Source organism: Pipra filicauda, unplaced genomic scaffold (assembly GCF_003945595.2).
Source record: "Pipra filicauda isolate LSUMZ 115617 unplaced genomic scaffold, ASM394559v2 scaffold40_size4127951_pilon, whole genome shotgun sequence".
NCBI classification, from domain to species: Eukaryota; Metazoa; Chordata; class Aves; order Passeriformes; family Pipridae; genus Pipra; species Pipra filicauda.
In genome coordinates this window covers 906,506-931,589 of record NW_024104543.1, presented here as the reverse complement: position 1 = coordinate 931,589, position 25,084 = coordinate 906,506, and the positions used below count along the sequence as shown (strand labels likewise).

The window sequence follows — 25,084 nt, the reverse complement described above, 5'->3', positions numbered from 1 at the left end:
CAATTCCCAAATAATACATATTTAGGCAGCTTGAACTATGTTATAAAAATTTAAATTCAGTACATGCCAATAGAGGAGACTCCAAGAGTTGTGTTAGGATTCACTAAACTAAAAGTGAAAATGGACATACCAATAACACTGCATAATGAACATTCAAACCACATTTTCATGGCACCCTTACACATGAAGATTAAAAAGTTGGTATGAACATGCTTTGTAAGCACTTGTAGATTGCATTTAAATTATTATAGAATGATAGACTATACTGAGTTGGAAGGGATCCACAAGGACCATCGAGTCCAACTCCGGCCCTGCACAGGATACCCCAAGAATCACACCATGTGCCTGAGAGCATTGTCCAAATGCTTCTTGAACTCAGACAGGCTTGGTGCAGTGACCATTTCCCTGGGGAGCCAGTTTCAGTGCACACTTTGGGTAATAAACCTTTTCCTGACATCTAACCTAAACCTCCCCTCACTCAGCTTCATGTTGTTATTGTTTCTACCACTGCGCTTCTTTCTTTTTTTTTTAGCTGCATAAATTATGTTCCAGTCAATATACCAATTATGTATGAATAACCTGTCATGAAAATGTGGTAACAGGTGACAGAAGTTATGTATTTGTATGTTTTGAAGAGAAGAGACTAAAACTGGAGGAAATAAACTTTAATGAGATTCCCCATTCAGTGATGATGCTTCTCCTCGGGGTGAAGATGACCTGGACATTCCCCTCTCTGTGTTGTCAGAGCTAGAACCACTCTGACTGTGTTGATCTGCAGAAGCAGCACTGGAAGCAGGTGGTGACTTAGTTTTCTCCTTAAAGTCTGTAATTATGACTGTCAGATCTCCAACGGTAACTTCCAAATGCTGAGCGCTACTTCGATCCACATTTTTCAACCTTGGCCTAAACAAAGCAAATAATCATATTAAAAGCACACACACCACCTTATTATCTTGTCTCCCTCCTACTTTTTAGGAGCTCTGGAGAGCAAACATATATAAGACTGCTTTCTGCAACATCCAACACATAGGAAAACAATGTACCACAAGTGTTAACAGTGGAGTGTTTCCTAATATATTTTACGTTGAAATAGTTGAATATAACACATTACTACCGAAAATCATTTAGAAGTTGACATTATGAATAATGTCACTGTACAGCAATATGGATGTATTGCACATGTGAAGGTTTTTACTTTTAAAGATCAAGTCTTTATTGTGACTATAGGAAGTTACAAATTTGATCCAGTGAAACCTCTATCTCTGCAGCAGCCTTAAGCAACAATTCTACGTAGAAAATTACAAATAACAAAGATGTTGGTATCTGTCTTTTCAACAGCACAGATAGTGTTAACTTGCAGCAGGTGTTACCTCATTTGAAAGCCTCACTAGGACCACCACTATACTATTTGAACTGGACTTTGTGTTCACAGTATAACTCTGGTATTTCTGGCATACACTGTGATTTAAATTATGCACAGAGATGAGTATTACACACAGTGTTGATAGGGTATCTTCATCTAATCTTTCAATTGTTTGATATTTCCTAACATCTCAGTGTCCTTAATCCTAAACATGACTTTCTAAATGACTGCTCTCTCTTGACTCTCAGTCTCTACCTGGTTCTGACCCTAATGATCAGGCATAGGAAAAGCATCTGCTACTTCTCTGCATAACTAATCCCAATGGATATTTCTGTCTTATATACTTCTCAGCTTCTCAGATTTTTGGCACAGCACTATTGCCACAATAACTTTATGCTCAGTTTGTGATGAATTAGGGGTTAAACCTGCTGCTTTTGTTTAGCAGTTTGAACCTTCCTTCCACCTGGTCTTACAGCAAGATCAAGGCTTTTACAACAGCTTATCTGGACTGTAATAATTCATGTTTTCAGTTCTAAGAGTCCAAGGTTTCCTTCAGCATCCCAGATGCAGCACAGAGATTTTTAACACTAGATAATATACATGCCTTATTCTGTCACATTAATTTATACCCTAGTTCAGCCCTTCAAAGCTAAAGGGTTCTGCAAGGCTATCAATAACCAAGTAACTTTCCCACTCATCTGCAGTCTGGTACTGGTTCTCTCTCTCCCCCACAACTATTCTATATGAAAACTAGTCACTCCCATTCTCTCTCTTTTCCAGAGATTAACATCATCAATTTGCCTATCAATAGTTCTGTATGGTGTGAGAAATACTTTGTAACCCTTAAAAGAATACCTTAATAACTCTTAAAAAGTCTTTCTTTCACTATTCAACTGATCTCCATCTTCTGACCACAATTACATACTGCAGGTCTTCGCATTTTATAGACATCCTAAACCAATGAAACTTCACAGACCAATATTTAACCTTATTGTTTGCCACAGCACTTAAAAAGCAGTACAATCAAAGAACATCTCTTATTTTTGTTTGCAAATTACATTTTACCAATACTGCAAAAGTGTCTAGATTTTTTTACCTGGTTTTCTTATGACTGTTCTTTTTGCTTGTTTCCTTTTCACTTTTTTCCTTTTCTACTTTGTCTTTTTTCTCTTTCTTTGATTGTGTAGGGGGCACAAATTGCTGAGGAACCTGCTGTGCAACCAGCTGTGAGACAGGTCGAGGTTTCCTGTGTGCACACATATAGACACACATAATGCTTAGACTTCACAAGTCTCAAATTGTCTACTGTTCAGTAACTAACATTAACAATTACTATAAAAAGAAATATTGTTAAAACATATCTTGCTGCTAATACTTCATTAAGATAGCATATTAAATTTAAACGTATTACAGCCTTTTGTTTCACTTACTTGCATTATCAGCAGATTTTTTTTTTTATTCTACAGGATTTAGAGACAATATTTTGTGATTTGCCCTCTTCTCCCAGTTGTCATATCCAGACAGAGACCTCATAGAGCGAACTCCAAAAGATAAAGCTCCCAAAGACAACACTTAACCACCCACTCCCAGCCCCCTAAAATGCTGAAGGGGTCTGTTTTGAGTGTACTCCAATACAGACATAGACAATCTGTATCCCAAAAAGGAAAAAGCTGACCTTTAAGAGCTAAAACAACTGTTGGCCTTATACAATAAAACTTAAGTGTTTTCAGCTCAAACAAATTCATTGAAGGCAATAATAAATCCTGTTGTGTATCATTTTTATCACGTTCACTGGAAAAAAAATATACTGCACTAATATTAGTAGGATATAACTGTCAGAAGACATATAGTTTGAGAGCTGGCAACGGAAACATACAGCCACATTCCACCAGTATACACAGTGCAGGTTTCATTTCCAAGTTTTCATCCAAATTGACTGTAGGAAGAGTAAAGCAGGCAAAAGAATTTCAGCAGTTTATTATTTTTACATTTTCCAAATTATTTTGAAATGGTTTAATTTTTATTCTGTTTTGTATTGTAATATAGTTATTTTAGTTTGAAAGGAAACGTTTTCCTCTTTCCAATGCAAATGTATTTATCTATTCTCTAATATTGGAATTAAGAAATTTCAAGTCATGACATAAAAAAGAAGGTTCTACTAATACTCTGTAGATGTAAATTTCTTCTCCAAAAGAATGTTTACCCTGCCAAGCTCTTGAATTTTGTTAGTTGAGTTGTGATGTTGGGTTTTGCAATTTTGCAGGTTATACGCACTGTGACACTCTGAGAATACAAAACAGTTATTAAAGTAAAAGAAGCTATCAGCTTATACACATATTTATTTATCCCAACCCACAGCATCACGCTACTGGCACTTCTTGCTTAGATGAAGAGACGAGAAAAATAACAAAAGGAGGAAATCAACACAGGTCCCATTAACAAGTTATATTTTCAGTAATGATTGCAACAGGTCATATTACAGAGTGAAAGTCAAATTAGAAGAATCCATGGAGTGTGGGAAAGGCAGTTAACATAAATTAGCTGAGATTTTGTGAGTCTTCACAGCAAGTTCTTAATGAATTAAAATAAATTAAAGTAAAGACTATTAAAATTGTCAACACAATAGAACTTTGAAGTAAAAACTAGAGTACCATTTTTATACTATTGAACTAAGCCAACACTGACTCATTGAGACAAAGAACAAGAACAATCACAACTGGCAACTAGGTATATCAATTGGCAACTTTATGACTACAGGCTCTTCAGGAGAGCACTAGGACCTTGCAAAGCACACATTGTACTGAGTCCATAACCACTGAAACAACTGGATGGACTACAAATGTGTAGGTTAACAGAGTACACAGGACATTTTCAAGAAAACCTGTCTCAGAATTGTTTTGACCTTTTGTCATAGCAGTTCATAACAGAGCAAGAACCACCAAGGTGTAATTGATGCGTGAGCTTATCACTTCAGGTGGAAAATATTTGTCACATATAAACAAAACTGATGATCTGTCTTGATTGTTCCAGGAAATAGGGATACAGTTTCTCATGACAGTCAAGTGACAATCCCATTATTACTACACAGTGACCTGAGAGAATAATCTGACATGTTACTTATGAATTAAGACAGTAGTGAACTTCTGGACATAGAATGAATTGTTTCCCAGAACTGTGGACAATGCCATGATTATGAAAACTTGTTAAATAGAGGGGAAAAAAAAGTCCTAGCCAAATAATTTTAGAAGTTGTCAATTTGTAACAGTTTCAGTTCTTGAGGGTAAACTAGATAATTTATATTAGAGTACACCTGGGAAACTAAGCTTAGTTCTAAGTCCTATGTTTAGAACTTCTTTTCTCAATACCATAAAATTAGCGAGACTGAAAAAAAAAAATCTTTGCAACAAGGTACAGAAGTCAGTTAAGACAAAAAAGGCACAGAGAAATCATGTTTTGGAAGATGCATTAAAAATTAATCAAGAGGTTCTATGTGGTTTTGCTGTAACAAGGCATTCTACTCAGTTATTTTATTCCTTCCATTGAAACAGCCAGCTTTTGGTTGTCAATTATTTCTATAGCTGTCTATTAGTTATATCAATGTTCTAAATTTTATTATGTGATTTGTCACTTCCAGATTTATTAAATAATGCATTCAGTGTTTTATATTAAAAAATGAGAAAAAAGTAATTCATATCTCTCAACATTAGGAATGTCTTTCAAGAATTCAATTTTTTTTTCTTTAGGTACTCAAAAGGCGTTACTAAATTGCAGCCAAGCACTTTGCAAGCCATGTAGGAGTTAGGAAATATCTTTATCACTCATGAAGCTTTAACCTGATAGAATTGTTCCTGACTTAGCAGTAGCTGAATCATGTCATTCAAGCATGAAGGAATTCATAGAGAAAAGGCTTTCTCAGAGAAGATAAAAGTAAGAGAAACTATCCTGTAATAGGAAATTGATTTTGATGATTTGTCAAAATACATTTTAAATTATTGGTTTTCAAAACCAGTTAAAGACTCCTTGCAATAGGCTGCTACAGATTAAGTATATACAGACAGTGTTAATACTAGCTTTTATTTCATCAATATACTTATGGTAATTTGCTTTTTAAGCACATTTAAGAGTACCTGAGTTTTCTGGTGTTTAGAAAGAAGTTCTATAATCTTCTGCATTAAGATTACAAGCACTGTTGCCTCTACCACTGGGCCACTATTGGACCACCTCAACTGAACAGTTCAGAACCACAAGCAGAAATGTTCATAAAAACAATACATATAATTTAGCCAGCCTCTAAAAGCTTTGTATTCTTACCTAGTAATGCCACTTCACTAATTTGAAGGGGAACCCTAATAAAGAAAGGCATACACTATTACAGAAGATAAGAGCTATCAGTTCTTTCCAACAGAGGTGAACTTTACGGTTTAAGCACTGTAGAACATTCCAGTTCCAAATATTATACCTCTCCTCTACCACCTAGTTTTCCTTTTCAGACAGTGTTATCTTTCTTCTAAGTTAACATCAGCCATACTTCTACCTACACTTCTATTCCAACCTCATCCAGTTTTATTAATTCTCTAATTCCAATGTTGTTTTCAAGGTGCTGCACACAAATATGCACATACTTCATAGTCTCCTTAAAAAAATTAGGAAAACTAACATTTTTGTTTTTTAAAAAGCTGACAGACATTAACACAAACATACAAGGATAAAGTTTTTTATCTTCTCTACAATTCCCACAAATGCTAAATGATAAGGATGTCACCATTTTAGCCCAAGTCTTGTTGCAGGATTTGATCTAGCTGCTGGTTTATAAGGTATACTTACAGAGATTGCAGCAACCTGTCTTTAGGTTTTGCGTGCAGAAACTCATTCAGTGCTGATGCTCTCAAATGAAACAAATATTTAATACTGCAAAGCATGGACTACTTTTCATTGCTGGCATTCTTAAAAAAAAAAATCTTTGTAATACAGCAACTTACATGCCTAAAGATGAAAAATACTCATGCACTAGAACAAATGATACCTGGAATTTTTGCCCTGAGTCATTCCATGTTGCACAGCTCAACACAATACCTTCTCATAAGTCATTTTGAACATCTCAAAGAAGTACACGCCTCCTTAATTTCACTCATTTGGTACTCACCAATAATCTATGTTAATAGAAATTTGACTAATTTTATAAAGTGAATAACTTGGTTTCATTACAAGAATGCAGGTCCATTTTGAGAATGGAAATAAAAAAATACCTATGTACAATAGAATCATAGAATCAGCTGGGTTGGAAGGGACCTCTGAGATCATCAAGTCCAACCCTTGATCCACTACCACCATGGTTGCTAGACCATGACACTAAGTGCCACATCCAGTCTCATCTTAAAAACCTCCAGGGAGGGAGAATCCACCACTTCCCTGGGCAGCCCATTCCAGTGTCTGACCACCCTCTCTGTAAAGAATTTCTTCCTAATATCTAACCTAAACCTCCCCTGGCACAGCTTAAGACCATGCCCTCTTGTCTTGCTGATAGCTGCCTGGGAAAAGAGACCAACCCCCATCTGGCTACAACCTCCTTTCAGAGAGTTGTAGAGAGTGAGGAGGTCTCCCCTGAGCCTCCTCTTCTCCAGGCTGAACAGCCCCAGTTCCCTCAGCTTTTCCTCATAGGACTCGTGATCGAGTCCCTTCACCAGCCTTGTTGCTCTTCTCTGGACCTGCTCCAGCACCTCAATATCCTTCCTGAACTGAGGGGCCCAGAACTGGACACAGCACTCCAGGTGTGGCCTCACCAGTGCTGAGTACAGGGGAAGAATCACTTCCCTGGTCCTGCTGGCCACACTCTTCCTGATCCAGGCCAGGATGCCATTGGCCTTCTTGGCTACCTGGGCACACTGCTGGCTCATGTTCAGCTTCCTGTCAATCCAAACTCCCAGGTCCCTTTCTGTCTGGCTGCTCTCCAGCCACTCTGTCCCCAGCCTGTAGCACTGCATGGGGTTGTTGTGGCCAAAGTGCAGGACCCGGCACTTGGCCTTGTTGAACCTCATCCCGTTGGAATCAGCCCAACTCTCCAGCTTGTCCAGGTCCCTCTGCAGAGCCCTCCTGCCTTCCAGCAGATCAACACTCCCCCTTGGCTTGGTGTCATCTGCAAATTTGCTGATGGTGGACTCAAACCCCTCATCCAGATCATCAATAAAGATATCAAAAAGGACTGGGCCCAACACTGATCCCTGGGGGACACCACTAGTGACCGGTCGCCAACTGGATGCAGCACCGTTCCCCACCACTCTCTGGGCTCGGCCCTCCAGCCAGTTCCTAACCCAGCACAGAGTGCCCCTGTCCAAGCCATGGGCTGCCAGCTTTTTCAGGAGTATGCTGTGGGAGATGGTGTCAAAGGCTTTGCTGGAGTCCAGATAGACCATATCCACAGCCTTCCCCTCATCCACCAGGCGGGTCACCTGATCATAAAACGAGATCAGGTTGGTCAGACAGGACCTGCCCCTCCTAAACCTGTGCTGGCTGGGTCTGATCCCTTGTCCATCCTGTAGGTGCTGTGGGATTGCACTCAGGATGATGTGCTCTGTAACTTTGCCAGGCACTGAGGTCAGGCTGACGGGCCTGTAGTTTCCCAGGTCCTCCTTCCGGCCCTTTTTGTGGATTGGCGTGACATTTGCCAACTTCCAATCATCTGAGACCTCCCCAGTGAGCCAGGACTGTTGGTAGATGTGGAGGGTGGCTTGGTGAGCTCTTCCACCAGCTCCTCAAAAATGAAAAATCCACAATATTCTTTAAACACAAAGAATTTCCTTCCAGGCAGTTCAGGTGAACAGAATAAAAGCTTCTAAGTTAATTCAAGTTCCCAAATCTTCTACTCTACTTCTTGTTGCTTTAAGGCCCTCACTGCACAGGACTTAGGTAACGAGTTCATCATGTGTTTGAACATCAACTTTCACACTTCTGCAATATGTTCTATCCTACCAGCATTGCATGGCAGAACTTATTGTTTGGAAACAGCAGTTTAGTCAATTAGCCCCCTGGATTTTACTGTCCAAGGTTTTACAAGAATTATCAAAATTGCTATCGCCAAAAGGTCTTATAAGCAGTAAATAATCTATTTATGTATGTGATGTTTGGTCAAACTTGTGAAGCTTACTGCTAAAGAATAGAATCAGTACAAAAAAGAAATGTGATTGCCTTTACAGATTCCACATAGAGGTTTTTTTACAGTATCTCCTTGGGAAAGTCTTGCAGTTTATTCCAAAAGCTGAATTATAAACACAGGGTATGCTGATAATGTTATGGATTAAACCCAGAACACTTGTCACAGTTCTGAATAACACAGTAGAAACTCTAAAATCAAATTCAGGCATTCCCGAATAAGTATCTTTGTGCAAAGCATAACAAGGTCAGTCAGCCTGTAGGAAAAACTACCTACAACTATTCACTAGGCTTCAGAGAAAGTCAGTCAGCTCCTTTAAATAACCACTCCAGTTTTCCTGAATCTTACATCTCTCTTCGTTTACTACTTATGAGGGACAACTGCTTAAAAAGCAACCTTCTGTAAATAGAAGAGATCGCTGTAATATCTTCTATTCTGTAAATAGAAGAGAGAGAAACCCTCTCTCTCTCATGCCCTGCAGACTTGCCTATCTCCTTTCCATCTGCTACTGTGTGGCTTCTGTATGTTTCTGACTGAGATGACTCAGTTAAGGTACTCAATATTTTTTTTTAAATGGAATTCTAATTTCAATCATATACTAGTATTCCTCCTCCACCAGCCTCCACCTCCTTTGTTATTCCCTCATCTAGTGATGATTTCAGAAATGCCTTGTTAACATTCCAAATCCTAATAAAAATCCTGTCTTGCTGATGTTTGTTTCATACGTGTCTTTAAAGACTAAACAGAATACAGTTAAGTGCATTAAAATCTTGTTGAGAACAAAGCTGAATCATTCAAATCCTACTCTGTTCTCTCATTACTAGACTGGATCATTTTGCAGCACAAATGTACAGGCTTTAAATATCTTATAATTTATTTGAAGATCATTTTCTACTCACATCTATCCTAAATATTAATGTCTCAAGAAGCTAATAGAAATCTGATATCCACAGCAATACGCTAATCTTCATTTTTCTAGTTCACAGTCATTAGTGAAATCTCAAGAAAAGCTTATCTTTGCATACCTTTTACTTTATTATCATATTCTAGCTAGTCTCTACACAAATCTCCTTCACCATGTCCTCATTCCTCCAACTACTACAGTCCACATTCTCAAATATATCTTAACAGAGTAACTAGAGAAATTAATTTAAAAATAAAAGGTAGTTCCTAACCTCCAAAGCAAACAGACTAGGACAGGGAGTCAAATACAAAGATGTGTGATATTATAGTAAACAGCTTTTTAAACAAAGTGAAGGATGTGAAAAAGTGGTTTTAGGTACAAGATTTTCTAAGAAATGACTACTCCTGTAACACATCAGAGAACACCATCATCTAGGTATGAATGTTTTCAGCAATTCTTATGGCATCTATTTCAGTAACTTTTACAGGGCACAGCTATAGTTAAGTATTATAGTAATATTATAGAGTGATACGCTTCCTGTGCATTTATAAAAAGACATTAATTATGCAAAATTCTAACTGTAACTTTGTAATAGGGCTTAGATAGCTTTTCACTCAGCAGATCCCAGGACAGGTTACAACCAGCAGCTTTGGAATGTGACTTTTCCATGATGGATTGATGATGTAGATTTAGACACCAGAAGATCTAAATGGCTCCAGGAAAAAAACCAAGATACTTCAAATTCATTTTCTGTAACAAGTAACAAGTACCTTGAAGTAGAAGTTAGTAAGAAGTAAATAAACTTTCCTCCCACTCACTAGCCAGGTCTTTTTTATATAGTTATCTCCCTTCCCCCACCCTCATAAACTGATAAAGAGTTACTATATAAATATCAAGTAATTAACTTTCCCTCTTCCTCAGGCATGTTTTCTCTCTTTTTCAGAGGTCTTTCTGCAGAAAAGGTAACAATGACCCTAATAATTTTTGCATTTATGCCCCTCCAGAGTATCTTTCCCCTCTCACTATAATTGGTTTTAATGATAACAAACATAAGCAACTTCACTTAAACATTCACCTATTAAACAGACACAGCTACCAGAGTCTTCCTTGCTTTGAGCTAACTTCTGCTTCCAAAGAGCTTAACTTCAAAGAGACTGCTCTTTTCTTCAAGACTAGGAATTCATGAAAAATGTTGGAAGGCTGAGACCTATATTTATATAGATATTGCAATGGTATTCACAGCTTTAAATAAAAGAAATGGAACCAAATTTAATTTCACATCATAACCTTATTATCATGGCTTACAAATGCAAAAGAATTTCCTAAGAGTCAAGAAATTGATACTTGAATTCCTCATAATACAGAATGAAATTACTAGAATCAAGACACACATACATGCATTATGTCATTGCAGTGACTATCCTCATGTAATAATGCTGACAGTCAAAAGCCAATTTGACACATAAGGAGTGACAGAGTCCTACAAGACTTCAAGTGAGAAGGCAAAACTTTAACTGTTACATTTTAGGCCATTCATTCCAGTTTATGCACAAATCTGTACTGTTAAGGTGTATGTGCAATCTGGCTGCACAGAAACCAAGAAAAAAATTCCCTATCTTTACCCCATCAATATCTTTTTTACTGATCTTTGTGCTTCAAGACAATGAAGTTTTCAATGCTAGTTTGACAGTAAAAATTTAAAAGCATGAAATATTTTTCAAACTTCAATAGCAGAGGACTATTTTTGTCAAATGTAAAACACTCATTCCCAAATAATTTGACAGAATTATTGACCATTTCTACACACAAAATGCACAGTTTTTAATATATCCTTCCACATATTTGCAGAGTAATAGCTACAGTGTTTTCAGATTTTATTTTCTTCTATCAGGTAATTTTTCAATTAACAACATATTTTTCTAGATTTGATACATAAGCAAAATTTGCTGTCTAAAATTACATTTATCTTTTTACTGACTATCATACCTACTCCACAATGTCTTTCTGCAGCATCTTGTGCAACAAGAGCTTCTAGGTTCTGCCAAACAATATTGCAGAACAAAGAAGGTGCTTTTTTTAACTTTGCTATAAACCCAACACAAACATTTGTTCCATTACTATTGCTGGGTTTTGTGATCAAGTGCAAGTAGGCCACAATTTACCTCTTAGTAAGAAAAAAAAAGACTCCTTTCTGCAAAAGCACATCAATATTATTTAAAGCAAATGGGAAACCATCAGGAACACAGTGTATACTAAGTAGTATTGCAAATGCTGTGGCCAGTTAGATCTTCCAAACTGTGTTCTGCACAGAAGCGAGCAGCTCATGTAACGATGCCTCTCCTGATTTTTAGCAGTTGAAGTCCCATTATGAGAAGTAAAAGATATTTCCTATTAGCACTTCTTGTAATACAAGTTGCTAGCAATTAAATTAAATCACTACCAGGAGAAGCAGTCTTTGGGTTCTGACACAGATCAGCTCACCCTCCCCCAGTCATCACTACTGTATTAAGCTATTCATAGAATAAAAACTATCAGATTAAACTACATTTAGCTTGCCATGTCACATGAATATGCTCACACTAATCACCACGCAAAGCCATCTTGTGAGAAACTAGTCTTTATTTCTACATTGAAGCAGTTCATGATTAAATGCATCTTCAACAAATTTACACTGCTATCCAAAATTATTTTTTCTCGTTACCATTACTTCTGTCATATCCTAGAGTGTTAACAGTACATTACACTGCCTTCACAAATTATACAACTATGTAATTATGACAGTGCAAACAATGGAGCTAGTAGTCTGTATGGGAAAACATAATATAGTTCCATCTGCATATTGCAGAGTAACAATGCAATTTCTAAACATCCTATGCATATTTGAATTCTAACTTTCAGCCAGCTCTGATTTGTGCTTTCATATTCCTAACTGTTTTACAGTGTGAATCATTTACTTGGAATTCATCCATTCAGTGCATTTCTAGCAATTCTGTCTTTCAATAAAAGCTGATTCAATTAAAATAGACTCACAAGACCCATATGGTTTTATCAGTCACAGTAAAAATGTGCAGAAAACTACCCCTTGAGGCAATGTTCCTATTTAATCATTCCCTTAAAGGGAATGCCCTATTTTCCAGATGACATTTAACAGACGAGGCCAGCAAGTCTCCTGAAGACAACTGGTACAATGCACAACAGCCTGCTCTAAGAAGAAATACATGTACCAAGACCTTTAGAAAGGCAAAGTTCATCTTCATGGATACTTTTCAAAGCGGCAATGAAATTTTACTTCTCCAACAACCAGTTAAGTCTCCAACCCTCTGAACGTTGTTAGAATTCTTTCCCATGTGCCACAGACTATGGCTCATCAATGCTCAGCATGGCAGATATATTGAAAGTACTCTGTTAGAGAAACATAAAACCAATTTATGTTTCCTAGAAGACAATGTGCTCCATATGAGCAGCGGTTACAAAGCTCAGTTTCCTTAACAACTTCCCCTGAGGAGGCAGTATTTGGGACTCTACAGAGAAAGCAGTGGTTACATTGTTTTAGACCCCTAGATCCTTAGGATTTATGGGGAAGTGACCTCTTCTGACTGCCAATCCCACAAAAGATTGGATCCTTCAGGCTGCTCCTCTGTCCCCTTCCCGCAGAAACTGTGATGCCTCTTACACCTATGCAAAAAAACACACGCAGAACACAAGGTTCACACTGATGCAGCAGCGCAGTCATTGTTGCACTGAACAGGGTCAATACTTGGCACAGTTGGTTTTGCAACCAAATAGGAAAGAACTTGCTTCTCACCTATCTTATTTGTTCTGCACTGCAGGCATCATCTTCCCAGAAGGCTGCAGCAATCTACAAACTTCTTGCATTCAGAGCCAGCCCCACAAAGATGTCCACCTTAAGTAGGGGAAAAGACTTTTGACTAAAAAGTCAAGTCTCCATAACATTCTTCAGTAAAACACATATTAATCTAAAAAGATGCCACAGAATCAGTCCTGACCTTCTCTTTCACCCTTCTTATTCAATTATAGAACTTCTAGTGCATGATCGTAATCACAGATTTCAGTGATATCTGTAAGAAACAACTTTCCTTTCACTCCATGTGCCAACCAACTTTTTTCAGCTTTTAGAGTTAGGAACTTTATTTTCATTGTGAATTTTCAAGCCCCCACTCATTCACACATTTTTTTTCTGCTAGGCACTGTAATTTGAACTGTACAGTTCAGAAAAAGTATATTCAAGCATTATGGAAAAGTTTAAAGCTAAGTACCAAATCTCCAGTAAATCAGAATGTGAAAACTTTCAATTGCTCATTTCCTCCCCACCCCTCAACTTCTAAGAAGACAAGAAAAAACTTGTAGCAGACATCAGGGTCTTGTAGTCTTCTCCCAGACTTCTGATGAAAAATTTGCCAGCCAAAAGCCTACCAACAACATTCTGCAGCTGAACTCTCCAAGTTCAAGCCTGCTCCACATCAGTGTACCACATACCAGTGGAATGCACTTCAGAGGGTACAGACAATTCTCAAGATCTCTCTGTCCTACTTAAACCAGGATAAGCTACTGTATGAAAGTGTAAAAATTGAACACATAATATTTTGTTCTAACCTACTTTAAAAGTATTTTGTAGCTCACTGTATAAGCCAAGACACGACTTGATACTTTAAGAAAATTTTCTGCAAAGCAGACTGTCCTAACCCGACTTTCAAGATGAAAAGTATAGACACTTTATCAAGTTTTAAATAGGAACAGGCATAGTGGGTTGTCACAACTATCAAGGAAAAATTGCTATAAAAAGTCATGGGGCAGAAAATGCAACTTCTCATCACTCTACAGGTGATACAGGAGCTTTCTTCCCACCAGTTAGACTTCTCTTTTAATATCGTCCATCTTATTGTAGGTGTTTATTCAAATCCCAGTAGCTTTTAGTCTAGGACAGATAATTTTCCCTAGAAAAGATACATGGAGCAGGAATACCATTGGTGGCACTAAAAACAAAGAGGACATTTCAACAAAAACACTCAAACAAAAACAACAACCAAAAAAACATTAAAAAATCCCAAACCAAATCTAACCAAACAAACAAACACAAAAGCCCTCCAAGAAACTCCCAAAACTAAACACATCAAAACACACACTACTTATGCCCCAAAGGAAAGTACTTAACCACGAAAATAGAGAGAAGTATATCCACTATCAAATATGGAAAGGAAGCAAGTACCAGATGACATAAAGGCTTCCATGCTTCAGTACCCACACAAAAGTTTAATTCCATGTAACCAAATTAAACAAGGCAGTATGAGTACAAGCGAGAATAAGAAACAGACTGGGCTACTGAATGTTAATGATGGCAGTCTACAGCCTCTAATGAAATTCACCCTCAGAATCAAGTGTTTAGAGAACTACATGAAGATGGAAAAAGTCATCAAGTACTGCAGAAGGGAAAAAAAAAAAAAAAAAAAAGAGAACTCCCAAGATAGGGAAATAAAAATGCAGGTAGGAGTAGATAACTCAGCCTAACTCAAATTTCAGAAAGATACCAGAATGAAATTATTTAAGAATTGGGAGCATTAAAGGATAAAGCCAACTGGCTTGTCACAGCTAGTTCCTCTCTTTTATGGACTGATAGTCCTACTGACTAGGAGAAAAGGAATACATGTTCCCAGTCTTACTTGCAGCACAGTCAAAAATACATCCTCCCACACAAGCTAAACTATGATGAGGACAAAGTTTCAAAATGAAGTTCAAAATTTGGGTTTGCTTGTTTAATAGTTCTCAGCAACCAGCTGCAGAGACAGCAGCATGTACAGCATAATTTTTATAGTGAGGTTCTATGGGTATACTATCTAATATTCTTAATCATGCTTTGGACAAAGGAATAAGGAATAGAACAAGCATCAAGCTGAAAGGTGGTGACAACTATTTGATAAGACCATCCCGAGTGAAGATGACTCAAAAATCAAAATTATGAATTCCAAGAAAGACAGCACAAAGCACTGCGGGCCTCATGACAGCATGAAAAAAAAGCCCTACTTAAGTAACAATGGGATACAAAAGGACACCAGACTGTACTGGATCAAGCAGATTACAAGGCATGGATAAATCAACATCATGGTACTACTGCACAAAGGAAAATTCTCATTCAGGGAAGTGTGAACATCAGACATCGTAATTTAGCAGAATTCTAGAAAGCCACAGTCCTTCTAAACCATACACTAGGAATTACTCAGCTGAAGGTATGTCCTCATTCTGGGCTACTACTGTAAGGAACAAATGTGTCAACTGAACACTCAGGAATAAAGAATCATGATATAAAGAATTATGATTTAAGAAAATCATTACCTTTAAGAAAAGACTGCTGAAATTTTCTTCTTTATATGAAGACTTACAGAGGGAAAGTGGGTGAATATGAAAACCAAAAGCCAATAACCAAAGAACTACAAATGTAGTGTGTAATGCACTAAAGGGGGAAGGGGAGTATAAATCAACCTATCTCACTGAACACAAAGGTTAGATATCTGGAAAAACAGCAAGGGTAAAAGGCAGTATAAATAACCTGTCTAAAGAGGTTATAGTCCCCTTCACTGGAGACTTGTTAGCATAAAGATAATGCTAGAAGTTGCCCAGGTTTACTGATCCTCTTCCAAAGTAGAAGAGGGTCTAAATCACTGGAAGACCTTTTCCATCCTGAGCTCCTAGGACAATAAGACAAATGAGACATATCAGCCTTTACACCCAAACCTATAATGAACAGAAAAGAATTTAGAGCTTTCACTGCTTTCTAACTGTGGAAAACAAATGCTAATCTATTTTGCTGACAGAATCTTTCTGTGATCCTGCAGTACTATTAATAAAGTTGGCCTTCTAGAGAGAGTATCCCCTAAATCCATGATCAGATCTGAGATCTTGGAATCAGAGGGCTAAGTAGTTCTTCCTGTTCAGCAGCTCTGATATCATTAGTTATCATAGGAGGGAAAAAAAGAATGTTTATAGAAAGCGATCGATTTCTTTCTGCTCCATGTTTGTTTCTTTTAATTACATAAGGTGCATATACACAGAGAAGGCCAAGTAACTAAATTTCTGGCCGATATAACACTAGAGAACTACAGGCCTGTCAGCCTGACTTCAGTGCCAGGGAAGGCCATGGAGCAGATCATCTCGAGGGCCATCACACACCAGGTTACAGGAAAACCAGGGGATCAGGCCCAGCCAGCAAGGCTTTAGGAAAGGCTGGTCCTGCCTGACCAACTGATTTCATTCTACGACAAAGTGACATGCTTAGTGGAAGAGGGAAAGGCTGTGGATGTTGCCTGCCTGGACTTTAGTAAAGCTTTTGACACTGTCTCTCACAGCATTCTCCTGGAGAAACTGGCTTCCCATGGTGTGGACAGGTGATAAGTAAAAAAACTGGCTGGATGGCTGGGCCCTGAGAGTGATGGTGAACAGTTATACCCAGATGGGGGGTGATCACTAGTGGTGTTTCCAAGGACTCAGTACTGGAGCCTGTCCTGTTTAATATCTTCATTGATTACATGGACCAGAGGATCAAGTGCATCCTCAGTCAGTTTGCAGGTGACACCAAACTGGGTGGGAGTGTTGATCCGCTGGAGGGTAGGAAGGCTCTGCAGGGGGATCTGGACAGGCAGCATTGATGGGCTGAGGACAACTGTATGAGGTTCAACAAGGCAAAGTGCTGGGTCCTGCACTTGGGTCACACCAACCCCAGCCAGTGCTACAGGCTGGGGAAAGAGTAGCTGGAAAGCTTCTCAGTGGAAAAGGACCTGAGGGTGCTGGTCAACAGCCAGCTGAACACAAGCCAGCAGTGTGCTCAGGTGGCCAAGAAGGCCAATGGCATCTTGGCTTGTATCCCAAATAGTGTGGCCAGCAGGCCCAGGGCAGTGACTGTCCCCCTGTACTGGGCCCTGCTGAGGCCACACCTCCAATCCTGTGTTCAGTTTTGAGCCCTCCACAACAAGAAGGATATTGAGGTGCTGGAGCGTGTCCAAAGAAGGGCAAAAAGGCTGGTGAAGGGACTGGAGCAAAAGTCTTCTGAGGAACAACTGAGGCAGCAGGGGTTATTATAGTCTGAAGAAAAGAAGGCTCAGGGGAGACCTTATCACTCTCTATAACTACCTGAAAGGAAGTTGTAGGAGGTTGGTGTCGGTCTCTTCTCCCAGGTAACAAGTGACAGGACAAGAGGAAATAGCCTCAAGTTGCACCAGGGGAGGTTTAGTTTGGATATTAGGAAAATTTTTTTCATTGAAAGGGTAGTCAGGCATTGGAACAGGCTGCCCGAGGAAGTGCTGGGAGTCAGGATCCCTGGAAGTTTTCAAAAGATGTATGGATGTGGCACCTGGTGACATGGTCTGGTGGCAAACACAGCAGTGCTGTGTTAATGGTCAGACTCGATGATCTTAGAGGTCTTTTCTAACCTTATTGATTCTACAATTTTATGGTTCTATTTTCAACATGACGCAAAAAGGAACAACTAAACTAGGTTTAAATCAACTATCAAAGTTGGATCAAACAGATCCTATGGGGTTTTAGCCCAGTATCAAATACTCTTTGTTTTGTTCTGGGAAGATTGCAATAAAGTGAAGGAAAAAAAAATTACTGAGGTATGTCAGACATCAGGAAGGAGGTACAGAAAAAAAGAAAACAAGAAAGCATCAAACCAAAAATATCAATTTCATGCTGGAGAGAAAAAAAAAAACCCAACACATTTTTTATGAACTGTTTAGAGTAACAGATTAAAGTATCTGTCAAGTTCATCTTAAAAAAATCAACACCCCCTTCCACACTTCTTTGGAAAACTGAAAAACTTCTTTCTTTTCTAGAATTGATCTTCTTTTGAGTGGCTGTGAATTGCATTCTCTATTGCCCATATAAGCTACACCCATCAGAAGCATCTAACAGAGCCAGGCCACTCAATAAAAATTCATTCATTGTTTAATAAAGAAAACAAAAACTCATTCTAGTTGATGTGTGCAGAATTCTTAAGTTTCACTATATTTTTTTCAGGGAAAATAATTCCTAAATAAGTTTCCTAACAATTCTAAAAACTCTTCTTAAAAATCGGACTGGAAGTCCAGAATGACTGGATTACCCCATGGCTATCTACAGAGCAAAAGAGAACTATTTATTCTTACTTTTTTTTATAATTTAATATTGACACTAAAACATAAAACTTCTAATATAGAGCTTGGTAAAATATGGATTACATATGACTTTTCCATTCATTTAATTCCTGCAAATATTTCCTTCTCCAAACTACCACAAGTAACGAACAGCTCTTCAGTCTGTTAAGCTTGATTCAGTCATGTATTTGTAAAATCAGCACGACAAGCAATTCTTCCTCTTTTTCTCCTCTACAACCTCCCCCCGACACATACACATATGTGCACACACAGAGGCTGCATAGTGGAAGGCAGAAGAGTGAGTCCTTAACAAGCTGTTGTGAAACAGACGCATTAAACCAGATATCCAGGAGAAGTACCAACTCTGTCCTCAGCAGTACTGGATTTCAACAGAAATACAAATACCAGATTTGATTAAATGTAACTGATTTGTGCTTATAAACATCCAGATGGTACATGACTAAACAAATTGCACATGTTTTCTGAAGAAAAATGACCTTGATATCCAAGTTAAAAAATTAAGCACTTCATTTATGCTTCTCGAAGCATAAAACAAACTCGTGACAGTTCCAAATAGAGACCTATATCTCATATTTAGGAGATTATCAGACATGCTTATAAAATCATGGACATATTAGCTCGCCAGCCTCTCAGGCACAGTCAAGGAGCACAGACCAAATACCAAGGAAACATACAAAGACTGCATCCCAGTTCCTTATACCTCAGACTGGTATGATTTAAATTTGGCTTTCTTCAGCTGGGAGAAAAGGAGCAATTCAGTAATGAAGATCAATGGATCACAGGACAAGGAAGCCATGCCCCCATTCAGCTCTATGTCTCTACTTTGGCAGTACCGGATGTTAAGAGGCACAGACCCCAAATCCACAAAAACTCATCCTGACTTAAGATAACTTTCTCATTCTGGCTACAAATTTCAGGGGCTATTTTATAAATGATATTGCATATAGCAGATCACTCAGCATGTGTATCAAATAGGAATCCCTAAAAAAAAAAAAAAAAACACACTACATGCAAGCAAACCAAAAAAACCCCCACAAAATTTCACACAAGTCACTTGTACCTGTCTCATTTCTTTATTCTGCCTCCTTTCCCCCGCCAAAAGAAAATTATTATGGATTTGAATAGTGTGCACTAAGACCCAAATTTATAGGCAAGATTAAGTTTTTACTGAATTCAGAGAAAGTAATGAAAGAGGCTCTAAAAAATAAAACCATAACAAGCATAAAATACACTTTGTACAACAAATCTTCCCCTGTTAACCAGCTAAGACAATACTTTTAGTGAAAATATCCTTTTTACCTTATTTAAAAATCACAGAATGCTATCAACTCTGAAAAAGGGAAATTGATCATATGTCCCTACCCCTCTTTTTTCCTTTATTTACATAGCAGAGTATCATTCCAAGCACTTCAAATTTTAAAAAGCCAGTGTTTGCAGTTCCTCCTGCAGTTCTCACTACACTTCCCTGGATGCTCATCATTCACTTTGAAAGGAGAAGTGGTTTATCATAGCACTGAAAAAAGAATAGGGTCCTGCAACTAGAGATCAGACCACATACATAAAAACCACATGAAGGAAAACAAAGTGACAGGTAATTTTAAATCTCGATGCTATAGCTGACTGAATAACAAGAGTGTTAATAATGCTTCTAAGGAAGTTTGAGCAGAGAGGTGACAACGGGGCAGTAATGCAGTCTCCCAGAAGGCAGAGGAGACTAGGAAGCGTACATTCCTGTAGAGGGAATGCCAGTCCTCTTGTGTACTTCTTCCCAGCAACGCTGAAACTCTTAATCTTCAGCTTTACAACACATCTAAATTACAGTGACAAATGGTGTTAGCTGGCAAGAATAGCAAAATCCAAACATCTACTGAAGGACAGACAAACCAGGGGCAAATAGTTGCTGCAATAAGGTCTGTCCGAGGATCCAGCCCAATTCTTGAAGGTCAATCAGTATTAATATACTCCTGATTCAGATAGTGCCATGAAGAGCAGAAGGAAAGAAAGAAAAGAAATGGTAGCTTGCTAATGGAGGCAACTTTCTTTTGACAAAGTGGTAGTTGTGAGTCAGACCAAATTCAGCAACCCCATTACAACCTCCCCAGGAACAAAATAATTCCCTTATGTGTTTTCAGCACAGCATCATTGCCACTGTTGCTTTTACATGACTCCAGTCTGGGCTTTTTCAGTGTTCTACCAATGACTTCTCTGTACAACATGGGTGACAGATGGGGAATGATGATTTTTCAAGTGATTTAGTCTCAGTAAAACTCAAACAATTTCATGGGGCAAGGAAATCAAACCACTTATTTAGCCTAAGGACTTTGCCTCTTGCCAAACTTCGATGGTTTCTGCAAACAATAAAACTTCTCAAAGAGGTCATACAATTTCTTTGTTATGGAAACTATTAGGCAACCTAAATATAGAGTTTGCTACCAGTTCCCTCTATAACATAGTACGCTAGGGTTCTCTTCAGTATTCCTTACTCATGCTTCTAATGAACTTCAGCAGGAGATTTATCCAAGTAAGAAATGATTATTACAGTCCTATGTTCCTTATGTTTATACAATGTCTTTCATCCAGATGATTTCAAAATGTTTTAAAGGTCACACGTAGAAAATTACTATATTCAGTGCAGCCTCCTATCAAGAGGAACATAGCAATTTCAGTACCCAAGCAACAAAACAGAACAATTTAGGTTAGAAAGTAAATACGAAAGCCATGCCTACAGGGGGAGTTTAGATCCTCAGTGACATTACCAAATTAACATCTGGCAGTGGTTCTAGAGTAAAAGGTACAGGGATTTTCATCTGGCAGATGGGAGCTTAGTTCTATATCTGACTCATGGCACATCTAACTGGTATCATGTTGGGGCACTCCTTTAGTACTAACCCAAGGAAAAGAGTGCCACCTTGGGAATCAGTTACACCACTTTCTGCAGCATTCAGGATTTCTCTTGGACACCCCCCCTCCAAGCACAGCCCAGCTTAATCAGTCAAAGTAATACTGCCATAGACAAAGTTAATTGAACTCCATGATCTAATCTGCTTTCCAAATTCAGTCTAGAAATAAGATATAATCAAGAAGTCGTAAGAATTATTTGCACTAATCTTAACAATTCCACCAGTTGTTAAAGAACATAATCCATGTCTAGCCCCTGGCACAAAAGATAACTCTTTTGGAAAGAAGAAATTATTCAACAGTGAAAACATCCATAAACCCTACCCCCACCTGAGAATATTTCTGTAAAGTTAAATGTACATAATCAGTATTAAAAAAAAAAGTTTTAATGAACTTTGCACCTGATTTCCAGTGGCCTTCAAACCCACTAAACTTGAATATGATTGCCTGTTTTTCCACCTGAAAATCTGGTCATATTTAGTGAATTTTAACATGCAGAAGCAGATATTAAAACATTCCACCACAAAGACGACATTTCTCTGAATTAAAAAAAAAAGCAGTGTTTTACATTGCCTTCTAGACAAAGCTCTCCTCACTAAAAAAACAGTCAAAAATTTTAAGTAAGAACACTGCACACAAAGAACCCTGCTGAGGCATCAATTTAATCTAACATCAAGCTTCAAAATGGAAGACTGAAATAAATAAATAAATAATGCATTCTCCCTGTCATCAAAACATGGTAGTATTGTTATTCTGTCCAATGCTGATGAAAACCATTTTGTCCTACAGGCAATACCAACAAATGCTTTAACAAGGCACTAATTTTGTCACTTGGATTAGAGATGCTTAAAAAAACCCCAAATAATAAAACCACCCAAAATGGCCTTTTGTGTCTCTTTGGCACCCTAATGATCCTCTCCATGGACACAAGGGTCTACTTACTAGCTCAAATCAAATATCAGAATTGGAGACAAAAACTGCTTGGCCTAAAACCTCAACCTGTATTTATCTCATGCCATGTGTAAAACCTGGACTTTGAAAACACACGAAAATGCAATTCATTTAAACCTTATGGGAAAAAGAAATCCATAAACCTACTCAGGTACACTTTGTTACAGTGTTTAAGTAGAGAAACAAAAATCTACATATCAACTACAGTTCTTCCGTAGCAGGCCACTGTCAAGGAGAAATTGGAAATTTAAAAAAACAAACAAACCAACCAAATGTTTTCTTGTTAAATTATATAAAATATGAAATATTCAAGGGTGGAAACTAGAATGCAATGAAAATATTTGTTTCTCGGGAACTCCACACTCTTTGATTTGGCATGGGGTTTTTTTGTTTTGTTGGTTTTTAAGTTTCAGTGCTTTTATCCAGCTGAGTTTCCAATGCAACAAAACATAATTTTACACTGACTTTGCCTATCAAATTGACTGGATGTTAAAGAGCCTTTTTTAAAGGCTTTGCATTAATTCAGTAGTCTTATTTTGCTGAAAATTACAATCTGTACACATTTCTCTGTGATATAAACACAATGCCATTGTTATAACTGCAAACTACACTATTTGTGACAGATGCAATTCCCCCTCAGTGCATTTACCTCACTGATTTCCTTTGTTTAAAAAAAAAAAAAAATCAACCAGTATTGAAATCTCAAGTTATAAGAAGTCCTTTCAACACTCATTCTGGTTTTCAAAAGTCTAAGAAACCCACTCCAGAAAAGGAGTCATTTTTTTCTCATGGAATTGGATCCAACCTTGCAGTCACAATTTCAAATGTAACATTTGTTGCAAGTCATATTCATCACTGCTTTAACCAATATCTACAATGTAATTGTGGCTTTTGATAGAATTGCAACTTTGATTGCCATTTAAACTTCTCCTGCCGACAGGATTAACCTCTAGGTATGATAACTGTAAGAAAGGATTCTTGAGCAACACTCTCTTCTGTTAGCATGCATGGCTACAAGTACGCTCCTGTTCATTTATAAAAAGCCTCCATTCCCCAAACACACACGCTTAGCCACAATACTGAAAAACACCGGCAGGCACAGGAACCACTGCAAGGTAATCCACTGCAAGCTTTCTGACTGGTGTACAGAGAAAAGGTCCTCCTGGGAAGTCACGGTTTCACGAGGATGCAATTCCATACGGCACAATTCAACTAACAATTCCTTTCTAAACACTGAAGGGTTATAATCCACCCCCTACAGCCCCCGGAAACCTGGACGGTGATACTCTGTGATGAAAAGTGAATTAAAATTAATACTACTACTAATAATAATAATTATACAAAGGGGTTATGTATGTGGCAAAGTTAAACTCACAGAAAACATGAATTTAAAAGAAAAAAAAATATTAAAGGGTGTCTTCGCAGGCACACCCCAGGTAATGGTTCTTCTTCATGCAAGGGGCACAGCCTCTCCAGGGTTAGGGTACGCAGGCAATTATGCCCTTCCTGGTATTTATAATTTCTGTTTCCACGCACGCCGGCACACCGCTGGGTCAGGTTTACCGAGGAGCCCCGGGGGGCTGGGTGCTCCCCGTCCGCCCCCCCGCACACCCCCCGGTAAACGTGACCTGATTCCTATTACGGCCGCCCTCCCTCACACCCCGCGGATGTTCCGCGGCTTCCCCGGCCCCCATTCCTGTCACGGCCGCACAGCCGCTCCCCCGCCGCCCTCGCTCCCCCCTCCGCCGGCGACCCACCGTGTGGAGGTGCCTTTCCTCACGTCGCACATCAAGCACTTGAAGGCCTCGGCGCTGTTGCGGAAGGTGCAGACGCTGCAGTCCCAATACCCCTCGTCCGAGGAGGGTTTCGGCTGCCGCTTCGGCCTGCGGAGACACACGCGCGCCAGGGGCAACGCCGGCCGCGCCGCCCCCGCCGCCCCCGGGGCAACCCCGCCGCCATCGCCGCCGGCCCCGCGCTCCCGGAGGGCCCGGGGGAACCAGAAGGCGCCGCCGCTGCCCCTACCTGGTCGGGCTCTTCTTGTCTCCCATGCCGGCTCCAGACGCGTTCCCGACCCGGCCCCGGCGCGGCCCTTTGTGCGCTTGTCAATAAGAAGGAGCGCGGGGGGTCTCCGGGCTCTAGCGGGGACCCGGGGAGGAGGAGCCGCCGCCGCAACCTCCAGCTGTCGGGGAAACTCCCGCTGCCGCTGCCGCCGCCGCCTCCCCGCTCACGTGTCCGCCCGCCGCCAACCAGCGGCGCCCGCAGGCCGCGGCGCCCCGCGGGCCGCGCTCGGCGGCACCTTCGCTCCGCCGGCGGCTCGGGCGCTGCGAGCGGCGGCGGCGGGGCCCGGGCAACGCGGGGGCTGCTGGGGGCGACGGGCGGAGCGGGGGCGGTGCCGGCGCCGGGGGGCGGCCCCGACGGGGGGACGGGAGGCGGTGCTGGGCTGAACGGGCAGAGCGGGAGTGTGAGGGACTGCAGCCGGCCTGCGCGGCTCTACCCTGGAAGCCGCTGGTCTGTTGTCGCGCAAGGTTGATCGCACTAGCGCCTTGTGCTCCTTGCCACAGAAATTGCTCCAGGCCGTGCTTTACAGTAAGAAAGAAACGGGAATAAACTGAACACGAAGTTCTGCTTAGCAGTCTTGGTCTTGAAGCATCCCGTTG

At 39.6% G+C, this 25,084-nt stretch overlaps 1 protein-coding gene and 1 long non-coding RNA gene across 3 annotated transcripts; both read right to left on the bottom strand.

Annotated features, from left to right (window-relative positions):
- Window positions 1-650: 650 nt before the first annotated feature.
- YAF2 (YY1 associated factor 2) lies at window positions 651-24,697 on the bottom strand. 2 transcript variants are annotated; one of them, XM_027711020.2, is made up of 4 exons: window positions 24,450-24,697; window positions 24,185-24,310; window positions 2,460-2,609; window positions 651-903 (listed from the first exon to the last, which is right to left on the bottom strand). In XM_027711020.2, the coding sequence occupies exons 1-4, from the start codon at window positions 24,473-24,475 to the stop codon at window positions 666-668; spliced, it is 540 nt and encodes a 179-aa protein (XP_027566821.1). In that variant the 5' UTR covers window positions 24,476-24,697; the 3' UTR covers window positions 651-665. The 2 variants fall into 2 exon arrangements, with proteins under 2 accessions (XP_027566821.1, XP_039241376.1); XM_039385442.1 differs by lacking the exon at window positions 24,450-24,697 and having other exon boundaries at window positions 24,185-24,401.
- LOC120324053 lies at window positions 12,016-13,605 on the bottom strand. The gene is made up of 2 exons (XR_005565056.1): window positions 13,220-13,605; window positions 12,016-13,089 (listed from the first exon to the last, which is right to left on the bottom strand). It is a non-coding gene; the product is annotated as an uncharacterized LOC120324053 (long non-coding RNA).
- Window positions 24,698-25,084: the final 387 nt, after the last annotated feature.